This window comes from Mustela nivalis (genome assembly GCF_964662115.1).
Source record: "Mustela nivalis genome assembly, chromosome: 18".
In the NCBI taxonomy this organism is placed as follows: Eukaryota; Metazoa; Chordata; class Mammalia; order Carnivora; family Mustelidae; genus Mustela; species Mustela nivalis.
In genome coordinates this window covers 45578645-45595187 of record NC_139037.1, presented here as the reverse complement: position 1 = coordinate 45595187, position 16543 = coordinate 45578645, and the positions used below count along the sequence as shown (strand labels likewise).

The 16543-nt window shown below is 57.3% G+C and overlaps 1 protein-coding gene across 7 annotated transcripts in view; it reads right to left on the bottom strand.

The window, feature by feature from the left end:
- Positions 1-550: 550 nt before the first annotated feature.
- Positions 551-16543, bottom strand: part of LTBP4 (latent transforming growth factor beta binding protein 4) — a 28192-nt gene continuing 12199 nt past the window's right edge. For 5 of the 7 annotated variants that reach the window (XM_082709289.1, XM_082709285.1, XM_082709287.1 and 2 more), the window contains 23 exons: positions 16070-16216; positions 15832-15939; positions 15330-15461; positions 15119-15244; positions 14223-14348; positions 13430-13672; positions 12824-12949; positions 12616-12735; positions 11600-11728; positions 11282-11407; positions 10806-10928; positions 10461-10592; positions 9346-9477; positions 9141-9266; positions 7644-7790; positions 5865-6131; positions 5506-5577; positions 5054-5182; positions 4717-4863; positions 3706-3858; positions 2648-3028; positions 2085-2237; positions 551-982 (listed from right to left, as the gene is read on the bottom strand). In XM_082709289.1, the coding sequence (XP_082565415.1) occupies positions 828-982; positions 2085-2237; positions 2648-3028; positions 3706-3858; positions 4717-4863; positions 5054-5182; positions 5506-5577; positions 5865-6131; positions 7644-7790; positions 9141-9266; positions 9346-9477; positions 10461-10592; positions 10806-10928; positions 11282-11407; positions 11600-11728; positions 12616-12735; positions 12824-12949; positions 13430-13672; positions 14223-14348; positions 15119-15244; positions 15330-15461; positions 15832-15939; positions 16070-16216 (3500 nt within the window). In that variant the 3' untranslated portion in view covers positions 551-827. The remainder of the gene's footprint in view (positions 983-2084; positions 2238-2647; positions 3029-3705; positions 3859-4716; positions 4864-5053; positions 5183-5505; positions 5578-5864; positions 6132-7643; positions 7791-9140; positions 9267-9345; positions 9478-10460; positions 10593-10805; positions 10929-11281; positions 11408-11599; positions 11729-12615; positions 12736-12823; positions 12950-13429; positions 13673-14222; positions 14349-15118; positions 15245-15329; positions 15462-15831; positions 15940-16069; positions 16217-16543) is intronic. The other 2 variants (XM_082709286.1, XM_082709288.1) reach the window with 2 other exon arrangements.

Below are 16543 nucleotides of genomic sequence, written 5' to 3'. Positions count from 1 at the left end.
CCCTGTACCCTTAGCTTATGATTTGCCAGGGCTCTTTTTGTGGGAAGAATTTTGGACTCTCCCAGCCACCACCATCACCACTAACACCATCATGGCCAGAAAGTAGGCAGGGGTCACTGGGGGTAGGGAGGCCTGTGCGGGACACTTCAGCATAACACACACAGCTCATTGTCACTTCCACATGTCCCTTCACAGGCCACCCACCAGGACAGCCACTCCCTGCTCCTAGCTGGAGGTCCAGTTCTCCTCCATTCATCCCTCCAGGGGCTCCAGCCCCCACCACCTCCCAAGTCCCACAATAGCTTTTGACTTTGGGGAGTAGGGGAAATCTAGGGCCCCCTCTAGCTGAGAAAAGAGGGAGCCCTCTGAGCAAGACCCCATGGCGGGGGTGGGGGGGTGGGGAGAGGGGATCTCTCCCGAGATTAGAGAGATAGGAAAAAATAAAGACACGGACACAGAGACTATGTCCCTGTGTTATAGAGAAAAGACGAGAGCCAGAGAGAAACAGACATAGGAGGAGAAAGATACATAGGCAGACAGAAGCACAAAGTACAAAATAGGTGTTTTTTAATTGAAAATTTTTATAAAAAGGAGAGGGAACATGAAGGTGCCCATGGGCTAGTCCCAGGGCCCTGCAGCGTTGGTAGGAGGGTCTGAGGGTGGCAGGAGCAGTGAAGGGCATCCCTCTTTCCATCGGTTCATTCTTCGTGTGTCCCTCCTTGCTGGCCCTCAGGCACCCCCTGCTCATGAACACAAGTGGGCAGGAGGGTGCTTGGCAGGGACCTGTGTGCTCAGGCGTGGAGCAAATGGCCTGGGGCCACTGAGGCTCAGGCCCGTGGCCTGGCAGGAGTGCAGTGGTGCGGCTGGTGCGAGGGTGCGAATCCTGGGCGGCAGATACAGCGGAAGGAGCCATCGGTGTTGACACAGCGTGCGTTGACACAGAGCGGGGAGGCCGCCTCAGCTTCATCACACTCATTGATGTCTGCAGAAGGAGGTACAGGGAGCGCTGCTCAGGCCTCGGGACCCTGTAGCCCACTTGTCTGGCCCCTGGGGCTCCTGAGGCAAAGAAGTGGAAATGCTGAGCCCCCTATTTGGAGTTGATTGTGGCTACTACCACCTGCTGGCTGTGTAAGCCTGGGCAGGTGGCTTAACCTGTCTGTGCCTCAGCTTTGTGTTCTGTGAGATGGGGACGGTAGCCCTTAGGTCACTAGGTTTTTGTTAGGAAAATAATATTGATAATGATATCACAACAACCAATGCTTACTCTATACCAGGCACTGTTTAAAGCACATTACATGTACTTATCCTCCTAATAACCCTATGAGGTAGGTACCGTGATCCCGTTGACATACGGGCAAACTGAGGCCCAGCCTGGAAAAGCTCCTTGCCCAATATCACACAACAAGCCCCCTTTCTGCCCAGGGAGTTCTCAGGCCAGCTCTCATAGTCTGAGTTCTCAGTCCCCTGCTATTTCTTGGCTGTGAGTCTTTGGGACACTCAGTCCTCTTTTCTGAGCCTTGGTTTACACACAGGCCTCAGTATCACTGTCAATCAGTACTGATGATGGTCACAATTCTATGAAATGCGTTCTACAACTATGCTCATTTTTTGAATGTGAAAAACTAAAGGGCCAATGACCCGTCCAGGGTCACACAATGACCCGTCCAGGGTCACACGACACATTGCTAGACTGAGCCTGAGGTCTGTCCAATTCCCCCGGCGTCCTTGTCTATAACCACTTTGTCTTACTGCTTCCTAAACTAGGCAGCCCTGACTCATACTGCCATTGTACAGAGGAGAAGAGGGAAGCTCTCCGAAGCGGTCAAGCAAATCGCCCAGGTATGACTGGGAGATCGCATCTGCAGGATTCTTCAGGGTGCCTCGATCCTGCTTCAAGCCCAGCCCCCCTGAGGTCCTCGCAGCCTGACCTCAGTTTCTACAGGCAAGCCCCATCCCTGTGCGGGAGCTCCTTCCTGTTTCCTGTGATCTGGCCGGACCCCTTGACATCTCTGACTCCCCTCCACCCCGCTCGAGTTAGGGCGTCCACCCTCTCCCGGCGCGGGCTGGCTCTGGCCGCCCCTCACCGACGCAGGCCATGCGGGTCATGTCCAGGCGGTAACCACTGAAGCAGTCGCAGGTGAAGCCCTCAGGGACACGCACGCAGCGGCCGTGGGCACAGCCGTCCAAGATCCCGCACTCCTCCGCTTCCAGTCCCTCATAGGGCCCAGACAGGGTGCCTGCAGAGAAGGCGGGGACTCCGGGGTTGTTGTGGGGGATGGTCTCAGCCTCCCATCCCTCGAACCCCCACCGTGGGGCCACGCCCCGTCCAGGTATCCTCTTCTAAACTGTGCGTCCCGCTCGGGGGCTCTGGGGGGCGCTGTGGGGCCAAGTTTCCCTCACTCTGCTCTCCTGTGGTCCTCACCTCTTGGTCTGCTGGTGTTTCGGTCCCTCTTCTTCATGGCTCTCCGTAGCTCTCTCCGACTGTATCTGTGTTTTCCCATCTCTCTGAGCCAATGCCCCCCAGCCCCCCTCCCCCGCTTCTCTGGGTTTCTGGATCTCATGCTCTTTCTCTCCCTCTTCCCTGTCTCCATCTCTCTGCACCCCTAACTCCCCATTTCAGTCTCCATCCCTTGGCCACAGTGCTCACCAGGATAGCCTCCACCTTCAGGTGACTCCTCAGGCTCTGGGAAGGAGCCACGCGTGTCGCGGGACCGATAGCGCCAACGGCTGCCTGGGCCAGGTGGCGCGGCAGCCTCAGAGTCACTGTAGGGGCCGCCATCATCCTCAAAGTCGGGCATGTCGAAGGGTGGTGCTCCGTACGGGGCCTCCCGGCGGGCGAAGGGCCCAGGAGGAGGTGGGTAGGGGTCATAGGGTAGCACGGCTGGTGGGTACAGTTCAGGCCCATAGGGAAGGCCTGGGTAGGGTGGACCTAGGTCAGGGCCATATTCGTAAGGGAGTCCAAAGCCACCTGGCCGCGGGGGACCGTATGCAGGGGGGCGCAGCACATTACACAGGGCCTCAAAGTCATCTGTAAACAGGAAAAGCCTCATGGTTAGCCCAGGCTAGCCTCAGCACCCACCATTCATGTCCTAGTGTGGAAAGAGGAGCCCAGAGGAGTGAGGAGGGCCTGGGGCTGAGGCATGGGAGGGGCTTCAAAGGAGGGGGCTGGGATCTCTCGGTCAGGATCAGGGGTTCTGGAGCTAGGATTAGGCAGCTGAGGGCTGAGACTGGGATTCCAAGTTGCTGGGATCAAGAGTACTAAGGACAGCTGGTAGGAATCAGGGTCCAAGTGTTGGAATTTGGGGGGACCCCTGGGAGCTTGGACTAGGGGCCTAGAGAAATAAGATGGAAGGTGTTTTAGGGACCAGAGCTGGGGAGTCACAGGAATGGGGGGCCTGAGGGGCCAGGATGAATAGGAAGGGATCTGAGCCAGGGGAGCTGGAGGTCTGAGGACCAAGGACCAGGGTTTTGGGCCTGGGGTTGTGTTCCCAAGGGCAGGATTGGGGGATTCAGGGGTTTTAAGAGCCAAGCTTTGGGGGTCTCTGGGATTGTGTGCTGGGGTCTTAGGCACCTGGAAGTGAGTGTCCAGTACACTGTGGTCTGTGGGCCAGGATGATGGGGTCGGGCCTAAGGGCAGAGGATTTGGAAGGAAGGGTCTCATGGGCTGTCTCGGCCCCTGGGTGTGGCCCAGGCAGGTGGCAGTACCTGAGTCCTGGGCGGGGCAAAGGGCACAGTCCATGCCCCAGGCCTCGCCATAGAGGCAGCAGCACTCTGTGTAAGTGGCCTGGCGGTCCAGCCGAGGGCGACTACACACGAGGTCAGCTCCTACTTCCTGCCAGCACACTCCCAGGTTGTCATCTGAGGGCAGAGACAGCGTGCATCAGGGTGGGACAGGCAGGATCGGATCCTCCCAAATGCTTGGAGCAACCCAGCCACCTGATGCCTAACACCAGATGCTTCTCCTTAGCTGTGATCTGCCTCCCGGAGGCCCTCTGAGGTAGCTCCTGGGCTTGGTCTGAAATGAGGCAGTCGTAGAGGAGGTAGGGTCTGAGAGGGCTCTCTCCAAGCCCAGCCTCTGAAGGGCAGTTGCTTTTTATATCTGAGCATTGTTTGAATGGAGTCCCAGGGTGTTTGAGGGGTGAGAGGCGGGGGGAAATGTAAGAACAGGATGTGGAAGGAGAAGAGAGCTTAGGTCAGTGGGCAAAAAGAAAGGACCCAAAGAGATAGAGACAAATACATCCCAAGAATCAGAGACTCCAAGAAAAACAGGAAAGCGAAGATGCAGAGAGAGGGAAAGAGAGAAATGAAAAGAAACATACCTAGAAAGACCCCGAGAGTGGCAGAAATTCCAGAAAGCCCAGAGAGGTGGAAAGAGACAGAGACACACAGGGAAATCATCACAGGAAGCGCGGCTTCAGCGCTTAGTAAAACCAGGTCCCATAACAGAAATAAAATTCCCCATAGCCACCAATCGCCGTTGCACCCAGTGGGCCGAAAGGAAGCTGGGGCCCCGGGGCTATAATCAACGTGCAGATACACACGGCCAGCCAGTGGCAGGCTCCCCTGGGACCTCTGATTTTGGGAGAACCCCTGGACACCAAGCCAGTCGGCCTGTAGGAGCCTCAGACACCGCGAGGAAATGGGGTTAGAGTTAGGGGCGTGAGGGGGCAAGGCCGAGCGTGGGGGCGGGACGGGCGGGTCTGGGGGCGGGGCTACCGAGGCTCTGGCTCTCGTTGGAGACACAGCGGCGTCGGGAGCCGTCCAGCACCAGCGGGGGCTCGCAGGTGCAGTGGTAAGAACCCACGGTGTTAACGCAGCTGCCGCCCTCACACGCAGGCTCCTCGTCTGCGCACTCGTCGTTATCTAAGGGAGACGTGGAGGGAGTGGTTAGGAAGCAGCCCTCAAGCCTTTCCCACTTGCCCAGCGCGTTGACAGTGATAGATGGAGTCTAGACTCTAGGAAAGATTTCCTGCTGGCGGTGGCCACATTCCAGACAGGGACTGGTGGGGTAGACGGTCGGGGAGGTGGGGAGGGGAGGGGAGGGGGCTCGTACCGACGCACTCCAGTCGCTGGGCATGGTAGTAGTAGCCGTTGCTGCAGTAACATGAGTAGCCCGGGGCCGTGTTCACACACACGCCGCTCTTGCACACCTGGTCTCGGAAGAGCTGGCACTCGTCCACGTCTGCGGGAAGGATGGTCAGAGGCGCGCCCCACACGAAGCGAGGGAAGGGGGCGGGCCAGGGCGGGGGGGGGGGGGGCGGCTGGATGGGGGGAATGGGTGGCTCCGAGGCTTGACCGGGGAAGAGAGGGACCGAAAGGTGGCGACAGAGACCCAGAGGTAGACAGACAGGGAAAGGTGGAGTTTAGAGAGAGCACGGGGTGTGGGGGAGTGGGGGAGACAGAGAACCAGTGAGAGATAGAGGTGAGAGGTGAACAGAACCAGCCGGTGAGACTGAGCTGGCCCTGGGGGTTGAAGGGGATTTGGGGCTTGAAGTCTGGCCTTACCCCTCCGGAGGCTCAGGTCTCCACTTGGTGCCAGATAGCCCCGGCCATGGGGGCATAGTGACTGGTACTCCACTGCACACAGACACAAGGCTGAGCACAGATGCGCTACACCCAGCCCCTGCCCTGGGTCCTGGGCTTACTCTTGCCCCTGGAGGCCACCCTTCATCACCCAAGTTTTCAAGCCCCCTGCCTTTGTGCTCACCTCTTGGCCTCATGCCCACCTGGCTGGCATCTCACCCTTGCCCGTGCAGTTCCCAGTACCCCAGTCCATGTCCCAGTGCATCTGCTGTCCCAGTCCCATGCCCCCCTCTCTCGACCCAAACCCTCAGCCCTCCATCCACCCTGTAGCCCCTGCCCACCTGTCTCAGTGCTGGGGCACTGCTGGATGCGGCAGCCGCTGCCCCAGCCCTCACCCACGGTGCAGCAGCACTCTTGCCACGTCACATTCCGTGCCAGGATGTTGTCACAAGCATCCGGGGCTGCCGTATCAAAGTAGCACTCCCGGCGCCCACTGCCTGCAGGGCCCTGCCTGGGTGGGCTGGGCCGGCGGGGTGGGGATGGTGGAGGTGGCCGGGCAGGCAGACCTGGGCTGGCAGGAGCCTGGGGCTGTGGGCCAGGGAATGTGCCTAGGGAAGCAAGGGGCTAATTTAGCCCAGTGTGGGCTGAGTCTCCCACCCCCATATTATAGATGAGGAAACTGAGGCAGAACCCAACTCCACACCTCTCCCCATCTGTCCTCATCCATTCTCACTCCCTGTTGTTTCTCCATCTCTTGCCACCCCAGTTCACACCCTGCCGGGTGTCTGGCCCATGGCCCAGGGGCAGTTTGGGAAGTGGGAGTAGGAGGGGGGTGTCTCTGGCCTCCTTTTTACCTCCTGGGTCCTCAGATCCAATGCATTCTAAACAGGCCCCAGAGTCTTCCCAGACCTAGCCTTAGGCCTGGACACATCTCTCTCTTCCCTTTTAGTTATTTATTTATTTTTTTTTTTAGATTTTTATTTATTTATTTGACAGACAGAGATCACAAGTAGGCAGTGAGGCAGGCAGAGACAGAGAGGAGGAAGCAGGCTCCCTGCTGAGCAGAGACCCCGATGTGGGGCTGAATCCCAGGACCCTGGGATCATGACCCGAGCCGAAGGCAAAGGCTTTAACCCACTGAGCCACCCAGGCGCCCCCATATCTTTCTCTTCCACCAGGCAGCCTACAGCCTGGCCACGGGCCTCTTGCGTTCTGCCACCCACCCTCCCTTCCTCTCCCATGGCCCCCTGCCTTGGTCTAGTCCTCTTCTCTCCTGCCCAGGTCCCTGGCCCAACCTGCTCTCTAGAATCCAAGCCCCTAGTCACCCACTCCAGTCCACCTTCACAGGGCAGCTGGAGGGAGGTTTTAAAATCTGATTATACCTCTCTCCCATTCAAAACCCTCCCGTGGGTGCCAGAGTGCCCTCAAGAAAGGCCAACCTCCCAAAGATGGTAAATCAGTGTGATCCGGCACTGCATCCCTTCTGTAGCCTCGTTTCTCCCCACCCCTTCCCTTGCTCTGTACAGCATGCCACCCTGAACTTATTTTTGATCCTCAAACAGGTCAGGTCCTCACTCGCCTTGCCAGGCCTTTGCCCTTGCTGTATCCTCTGCCCAGAATGCCCTCCCTCACCCACTTCACCTGGCTTATTTCTACTCATCCTACTGCTCTCAGTTCAGACCTCCCTTCCTATAGGAAGCTGTCTCTAACTTTCATCTCAGGCTGGGGTAGGCACCTCCTCCAGATTCCCATGATCCCCTACCCTTGCCCTGGCACAGCCTTGTTCCCTCTGGCCTGGGCTTTCTCCTTCCAGTCCTGAATTCTCTGGCTGTCACTATCTGGTGATATCTCCTCATCACTACTGTGTCTCTAGGACCTAGAATAGGGCCTAAATGCAGTGGATGCCCTGTTAACATTTGTTGAATGAAAGAATCTGGTGTAGAGTTAGGGACAGGGCTGACACCGAGTCCCACCACCCGTGTTAACCCATGTGTTTTGATTTTTTTTTATTGTTATTTAAAACAGCATTTAACATGGCAGCTGTCTGTGCCTGGAATGGTTAGATCACATCATTTTTCTGAGCCCTGCATCCATCAGTTAAATAGACGCATCAGTCTTACCAACAGAAGTTCGCGGGGGAACACAACGTCCAGTCATGGGGTCAAACTCCTCAGGGCTGGTAGGACAGACACAGAGGAAGGAGCCTTCAACATTCTCACACAGGGCAGCTCCGCACACACGCTGTAGCGTTTCACATTCATTCACGTCTATGAGCAAGAGACAAAGGAGAGGGTCAATGGTTGTAAACGTCTGTGATTCCAAAGCTCTAGAAGTCTGAAATACCCAAATGTAATGGGTATTTTTAATGACTCAAACCCCATCATTTACTTCTCTTTGGGGGACAAACCCTGGATTTCCCTTGGGAGCCTTCTGCTCATCCATTTTCAACTCATGTATTTTTGAGTACGGTTAAATCTACTCCGAGTAGACCTGAGTTCCAGGCATGGCCGACCAGGTTACTGCATTTCTCTGGTTCAGAGAGATGGGTGGTGGCCAAGCTGGGGCAGTCAATGCCAGTCCTGGGACTTTTGCTAGGAATATCAAGAATGAGCCTCCCTCTTTAGCACTGGGGTTGCCAAGCTAAGGATGTTAGCCTGGAGGTGCTAGGGCCTTCTTTGTCATTGTGAAGTGTCTGCCTGAAAATAAATACAACAGAGGAAAGCAGGGCTGAGAGGAGGAGACAGCTAGCCTTGTTAGAATCCCTGGATCCAAGTTAAACATTTTCTAGGACTTCACCATTTTAATTCTCTTCAAAGAAATAAAGCCTATTGTATTTGCACACAGGGTGCCTGGGTGGCTCAGTCGGTTAAGCATCTGACTCTTGATCTCAGTTCAGGTCTTGATTTCAGGGTCGTGAGTTCAAGCCCCACGTTGGCTCAGCATGGAGCCCACTTAAAAAAAAATACACACACACACACACATATATATGTATATATATATATGCACAAAAAACTAGGATTTGTGCAACTCACTGTATGTAAATTGAACCTCGAGTGAAAATATCTGGAAACTCCTACTGGACTCTGGTTAGTGCTATACATACTTTAGAATTTAGGGAGAAATGTACTGATGCCTGTGATTTAATTTTAAACCAATCCTAGAGAGAAGATGAATTACAGACAGGTAGGTGAGCCAAAAAGTAAATAAAAGAATGATAATGGAATATAGATCATGGGCATGTGGACATTCATTCTAGAGGTCTTTCAATTTTCTGTACATTTAGATGTTTTCCTCACAAAATGTTGGGAAAAGAGAAAATGTTTATGTGCACTTAGGATTAGTGTGCATTTTACACACTTTACACATGTATTTTTTTTAAGCCCTCCCCAAACAAGATCTGAATGAACAGGTTTCTGTTGCTTGCAACCAAAAGGAGTCCTGACCAATATGGAAATAATGTATATTCCAAGTCTAAGTTCCACAGGCCCAGTGTGTGTGTGTTTATACTGATTTACAGCAAATGTGAACTCAGAGCTGTTTGGGTCTGCAGAGGGGAGCAGGGCCTGACCAACCTCTTCCCCACCCTCTGGACCCATCCACCCCCTGGAGCCCCGTACCCACGCAGTGACGCCCGTCCCTGGCCCCTTCATATCCCTGGTCACAGAGGCACTGGAAGGAGCCGGGCAGGTTCTGGCACACGGCGTGGGCCCCGCAGAAGGACCGATTCCGGCATTCGTCCACATCTGCAACCACCAGACAGTCAGGCCCTTGCTGGACTTTCCTTCCCCTCCACATCTCACCCAAAGCCAGACCGACACCTACCCTGGCATCCGCCCCCTGGCGTGGGTTGATAGCCAGGGTCACAGGCTGGTGTGCAGCGGTAGGAGCCAGGAGTGTTCTCACAGCGCTGGGCTCCACAAATTGCTGAGCCATATTCTTGGCACTCATCAACATCTGCAAAAAAAGTGGCGTGGGTGGAGGGGAGGGGAGTCACAGGACCAGATTCACAAGATCCTGATGCTGTTTCCAGTTCCCGTGGCTGAGAAGTCTCTATAAATCTAGTATTCTAGGAGTCTGAGCTTCTAAAAACTCTTTAAGTTCTTACTGCCATTTCTCACACAGTCCAAACTATCCCACCACAGGGCCTTTGCACTCACAGTTCCCTTCGTCAGAAACACTTTTCCCTCAACTCTCTGCATGGCTCCCTCTCTCACTTCACTCAAGTGTCAAGGTTGAGCCCTCCTAGCAACCCTTCCCCTACTGTTCTATCATCTATGTCCATCTATCCTGCTCTGTTTTCCTTCTTAAACTTGATATATTATCCATGTGTCTCTTGGCATACCAACTGTCACCTCCCTAGACTACAAACTCCACCAAGCTGGGACTTGTGTCTGTCTGGCTCCTGCCACCTCCCCCCCCAGCCTTGTATCCCCAAGGTGTAGAACTGTGCCTGACACTCAGTAGGTGCCCCCAAAGTGTTTGCTAAATGAACCTTGAATCTATTTGTGTATTTACTGCCTATTTCTCCCCATCCCCTCCCCATCCCCTGTCAGCTCCATGAGGGCAGGGACTTTGTTTGACTCGATGCCTGTTGCACCCCCCAGTGCCTGACACACAGGTGTTTAATGAATTCTTGTGGAATTTGAATGAGATCCCCTGAAACTAGCCTTCCACGGATCAGAGGTCTGCTAGCCAGAGAGCCCATGTCATTTCATTTGCTCCCCCAATCCTCCCACCTCACCTCCACGAGAAAATGCAAGGGCACACTGGTGGTTTATTTCCACCACAGAGATATGAGACACGGTTAAGTGCGCAGGCTGGGGGCTTCTTCGCTCCCCTCAAGTCCCGAAGGCAGGGTGCTCCTCCTCAAGTCCCCAAGAGAGCTGACTCCAGCAACTTGTCCTAGGGGCAGGGGTGGGGAAGGAGAGTAGTCTCACCGTCACAGGTGCCCTCAGGGCCTGCGTGGTAGCCAGGGTCACAGTCTCGTACACAGCGGTAGGAACCCGGGGAATTCTCACAACGCTGGGACCCACACAGGGCAGGGCCCCGCTCGCGGCATTCGTCCACGTCTGAGGAAGGAGGCACAGCAGTCAAATGGGGGAAGCAGGGGAGTCTCGGAGGCAAAGGAGAACAGGTGAGCGAGTTAAGGAAGGCAGTAGAGACGGGGGGGGGGGGGGGGGGGGGTAGGGAGGACGCAGCGGAAGAGAGCCTAATGGGAGAGAAGGAGAGGTAGGAGAGAATAGGAGAGAAGGGGCAGGGATCAGGCGGGGGGCGCCTCTCACCCAGGCAGGAGGCGAGGTCTGGGCCAGCGCGATGTCCGGGAGGACAGACGCACTCGAAGGAGCCGTCGGTGTTGGTACAGATGCCACTCTGGCAGAGGTCCTCCTCGCTGCACTCGTCCACGTCTGCGGGACCACGTTCGAAACCACCGCCCACCTCCGCAGCTTAGCATTGCAGGCCCCGCCCCTCTGCCCCCTTGCCCCGCCCCTCTTAGGCTCCTCCTTTCTCTGCAAGCCGCTCCCCTCCGACGGGTTCAGGCCCCGCCCTCTCCAATCACGGCACTCCTTACTCCGACTCCGCCCCTTTCCCTCCAAACCTCGCCCCTCCCTGATCGCCACCAGGAGGCTCCACACTCCCGGCTTTGAAGCTTTGCGACCTCAGTCCTAAAATTCAGACTCCGCCTTCCGCCCTCTCCTAGTCCTGATTTTCTTGGTGTAAGCCCACCCTTTCCCCGTCCAGACCCAGCCTGGGTACCGACCGAGGCAAGAGGCTCCACGGGGTCCGGGCCGGTAGCCGGGGGCGCAAGTGCAGGCAAAGGAGCCGTCGGTGTTGAGGCACTCGCCGTGGGGGAAACAGAAGTCGCCCTCTAGGCACTCGTTCACATCTAGGGTACAGGGAGAGATGGGATTCGGGGGTCGTCGCCCAAGGAGCAACTCCGCCCGCAAGCCCCACCCACAACCTGCCAGACCAGCTTCCACCTCTCCAATAGCGTTTGCCGAGAAACGCAGACCCCAGGATTCCCAAGTTCTCCGACCTCTCTCCGCCCTCTCCCCGCCCTCTCCCCTGCCCTACCCACCTGCGCAGGGCCCAGGCCGACCAGAGGGCGCGCGGTAGCCCGGCTCACAGCTGCAGCGGAAGGAGCCTTCGGTGTTGGTGCAGTGGCCATGGGGGCCGCAGGAAGCACCCGAGCTGCACTCGTCCACATCTGTGGGAACGCAAGTTTCAGAAGAGGTCTGGTTTAGGGACACTGCAAGGATCCCCTTGGGGCTGAGGGGTCTTGAGCAGTTGGTGGGTAGTGTCTCAGGATGGATAGGAGGTGAAAGCTCTGTGACAGAAGTGAGTGGGGTACATCAAGATTCTGTGATTCTAGGGACCATAATCCTGTGAATCTGGATTTCTGGGAATTCCCTGTGCTAGGATCCTGGAGTCAGGGAGGGACTCTGGACTAGGACTGGGGTCAGAAATTAATTAGGTTAAGAGGCCAGGTATTACAAGCCAGGAGCACAGGATGGCATTCTGCTGAATCAGGGGTCAGAGTCAGTAATTGGCATCTGAGACCAATTTGGATCAGGGGTGAGAGTCAGGGTCCAGAATTCTGCCTCTAGTCAGGGTCTGGTCAGGGATCATGAACCCAATCAGGCCCCAGGGAAGGAATTCTGAGAATGGGCAGGGGCAGTGAGAGACAGGATCAAAGGTCACAGAAAGCCAGAGGTTATGGCAGGAGTTATGGCTAGGTCAAATGTCACAGTCAGTTTCAGGGGTCACAGGTCACTTTCAGGGTAAAGGGACAGTCAGGCTTAAAAGGGTTACAACTGCTTATCAGGGTTGTAGGGAGTGTTTATCAGCAGGGGTAATGGTTACAGTCAAATGTCACAGCCAAGTTGAGGGTTTATGGGTCACAGAATTAGATGTCACATTCACGGTCAAGTTTCATGGTCCAGATCAGGAATTGCAATACGGGTCAAGGGCCCATAATCTAGGTCAAGAGTCACAGTCAGACTCTGGGGGTCATGGTCCAGGGAACTGAGGTCCAGATTAGAAGGGTATGGATCACGATGAAGGCCTAAGGTCATAGCTGGGGCTTGGTCTCACCAGTGCATCGGCCATGGTGCAGGTGGTGGCCAGCAGGACAGGCCCTACACTGGAAGGAGCCGGGTGAGTTCACACACTCCTGCCCAGGACAGGCCAGGTGATTCTCACACTCATCCACATCTGGGGGGCAGGGAAGAAGGTGGCCTTGAAGGAGCAGCCCAGAGCCCACCTCACCCATCCACACTCCTCCCTCCCTCCCCGGCCTCACCCTCGCACTCAGAGCCGGCAGCATTGGGTTGGAAGCCCGTGGGGCAGACACACTGAAAGCCGCCTTCTGTGTTCTCGCACCGGCCATAGGCGCAGGGTGGTGGGCTACGGGCACACTCATCCACGTCTGGGGGAGAGGGGACCAGTGGGGCTGAGAAAGGGGCCTGGACCCAATCATCCCATTGCTTTCACCATCTACTCCAACATTCCGGGCTGGAGGCAGGCTCCTGGACTTTGCCCAGGCTCATCCCACTCCCAGGAGAACAGACTCCTTTCCCGGACCCCCATCTATGGTCTCTCCAGCTACCATGGGGAAGCTAGGACCCCACCTCCTACATGCTGCCCTCCCCACCTCAGGGTGGTCCCCTCCCCAGACAAGCACATGAGTCATTCCTAAAGGGAGGAGGAACGCAGGGCACCCTCACATTCGGAGAAATGGGAGAAGACTCTAGAGTCAAACCCTCCCCACCCTCTCTGTAGCTCCACTCCTGTGTCCCTGCTCTCCATTACCAAGCCCCACCATCCTGTCTCTCTACTCCCCAATCATGTCTCTCTCCAGTCCCCACAGCCAGTGGCAGTGGAATGGACTTGGACCCAGGACCCTCACCTTGGCACGGGGCCCCCGGCCCTCGGGAGCGGAAGCCAGCAGGGCAGGCACAGTGGAAGGAGCCCGCTGTGTTGTCACAGCGGCCTGGCCCGCAGGGCGGTGGCTCTTGGGCACACTCATCCACATCTTCTTCACACGCCGAGCCCCGGAAGCCAGCCGGGCAAACACAGCGGAAAGAGCCGGACAGGTTCTCACAGACCCCTCTGCCACAAAGTCCTGGGCTCTGCGTGCACTCGTCCACATCTGCCCAGAACAAGGGGCCAGCCAGAGTCACCCCACCCCCGTGACCTGCTCTGCCTCCCTGACCTCCAACACTTTCACTTTCCCCTCTCCATCATTCTGCCTCCCTGTCCCATCACTCCGCCTCCTTGTCTGCCTCATTCTACCTCCTCTTCTCTGTTATTCAAATTCTCCGTCCTCCATCCCTCTACCTTCTCAATCCCTAAGCTTCTGGTCACCCTCCTAGAACTCTAGTCCCCATCAATTGGTCTCTTTCTGCACTATTGGTAACTCTACCCCCTTCCCCCATAACTGACATCACCATCCTCCATCCTTCTGCTTCTCCATCTTCCATGACTCAGCTTTTCTGTTTCTGACCACTTGGCCTCTCCATCCCCATGTCAGTCTGTCTCTACAGCCATCAGGCTGCCTGCCTGGCTCTTAGAACCTGGCCCCTCCGTCTCGCAGCAATCAGTCTCCCCCTGCCTCATTGCTCAGTTTCTCCATCCCTCATCACTGCTGCTCTACCCTTCCCCCCACACCCCCTTCCCCTCAGTCCCTTCCAGTTCCTCACCCTGGCAGCCGGCACCGTGGGGAGCCGCCTGGTACCCAGCGGGGCACACGCACAGGAAGCTGCCTGGCGTGTTCTCGCAGCGCCCCCGGTCACACGGCGGCGGCACGCGGTGGCACTCGTCCACGTCTGCAGGCACCAACCCAGAGGTTGAGGCTGGGGCAGATACTCCCCCTCACTCCCCCCATGCCCGCCTTCAGAGGGCTCAGGAAGGATGGGAGGTGGGGAGGGCACGGGCGCAGCCAAACTTGGGCCGGGGCCACACTAAGGCGGGAGCCAGCGGCAGTAGGACAGCCCGGAGTGGGTAGGTTTAAGGCGTAGGCGGGGAAGGAGGGAGGAGGGCAGGTGAGAGGGGGAGGACCAGGCGACGACTGGGGACCCGGCCAGGGCAAAGGCGGGGAGAACAGCGAGGGGGGCAGTGTGGGGAGGGCAGGACCTGGGCAGGGCTAGGGCGGGAAGGGCAGCTTTGGGGACCGAACAAAGGGAAGGCAGGAGCGAGGGAAGGGGCGGTGCGGGTGAGGACGGGGCAGAGGTGCGGCAGGGTGGGAATTGTGCGTGGCGGTCAGGAGATAGGATGCCGCGGGTGTAGGACAGGGGCGGAGCCGGGGGGAGGGCGGGAGCCCGTCGGGAACATGGAGGGGGCGGGGCCAGGGAGGAGCGGAGCCTGACTGGGTCCGGGAGAGGAGCCGGGCGGTTGTACAGCAGGGACCCGCCCCGACGGGAAGAGCCGGCTGGGCGCGGAAGAGGTAGTGGTGGGGCGGAAGGGAGAGCGGGAGCAGATCGCGGGGGCGGGGTGGGGGACGGGAGCAGAAGCTTGGGGAACCGCGGGAGGGAGGGAACTGCTGGAGGGCGACCCGGGCAGGGGTGGGGCCTGAAGCTGGGCGGGGCGGATTTCTCACCCAAGCACTCCGCAGCCCGCGGGCCCGCTCGGTAGCCCTGGCCACACACGCAATGGAAGCTGCCTGGCGTGTTTTCACAGCGCCCGGGGGCACAGGGCGGGGGCACGCGGCGACACTCGTCCACGTCTGAGGGCATGGACGCGGCTGGTCAGGAAGCGACTGGCAGAGCCCCTCCCGCCCCGCCTCCGTCCACCCCCACTGCCAGACTCACCGATGCAGTGTGTGCCTTGCGGGCTGAGCCGGAAACCGGAGTCGCACGCGCAAGTGTAGCCTCTGGGCCGCGGGATGCAGCGTCCCGGACCACAGACCTGGGGATTGCGCTGACACACGCCCGGCGAGGAACCTAGGGTGGGGGGGGGGCGGTCCAGACAGCCAGGGTTCCTCCATCTCTGAATCCTCTGTCCCCTTCATCCCAGTACAATTCCCTCCCATGCTCTGCCTAAGGCACCCTCATGGACGTCCCTCCGCAAGTTCGCTTCTGAGCTCAGAGAGGTTCAATGACTTACTTAATTGACAGAGAACTTGACCCCAGGCCTGTATGACAGCAGCTCCTAATGTTACCCAACACCTGACCGTCGAAACCTTTCTCTCTTCTCATCCGTTCCTTAACTCTTGCTGTAACATCCCTATCCTGTGATCTTCACCTTGGAGCTCCCCTCTGGAATCCCCACCTGTAATACCCCCATCGATGCCCTCGATTCCTTCTACTGCACCTGATTCAGGGATCTCGGGACCAGACCAGGCAGGGATGCTGGGCAGGGGAAGCTCAGGGCCCGGCCTGTGCTCAGGTGGGAGTTCTGGACGGCGGGTGGGCAGAAAGCCTGGCAAAGAAGGGGTACCAGTAAATGGAGACATAGATTTGGGTGTCCCCCCTCCTCTCTCTCCTCCTTTCCTTATGAGGCTGAGGCCTCCCCTTGGAGATGGCATCTCCTCCTCCAGAAGCCAGCTCACCTGTGGGTGGCCTAGGGGTGGAGGGTGGAGCCCGGTGGCTCAGGGACACTCGGGGTGGCTCCTGGCTCAGGGGTCTGGTGTTGTAGCGGAGGTCAGAGGCCGAGTAGTGGTAGCCAGGGCCAGCAGGACAGATCTCCCGAAAACCCTCTGGGAACAAGAAAGGGAGGGAGAGAGACAGAATGTGAAAGTAGGAGGGAATGAGAAGAGGAGTCTAGAATCTGGCCTTGACTGGGGGCAGGGCTTGGCTTTAGGTGTGGGTCAGGGGTTTGGGTTGGATGCTGATTTGGGGTAGTATCCTGGCCAAAGAATGGGACATCTCAGAGGCTAAGGGTGCGACCAAGGGTATTTTTCCTTATTTGGTATAGGGACAGGGACAAGGGTTGAGAGTGGAATCTGGTTTAGTCTGTCGAAGGGTCTGGCTTTAAACAGAAGGCAGACTGCCGGGGAAGTGTCTCAGGAAAGGGGGTGTCTGGG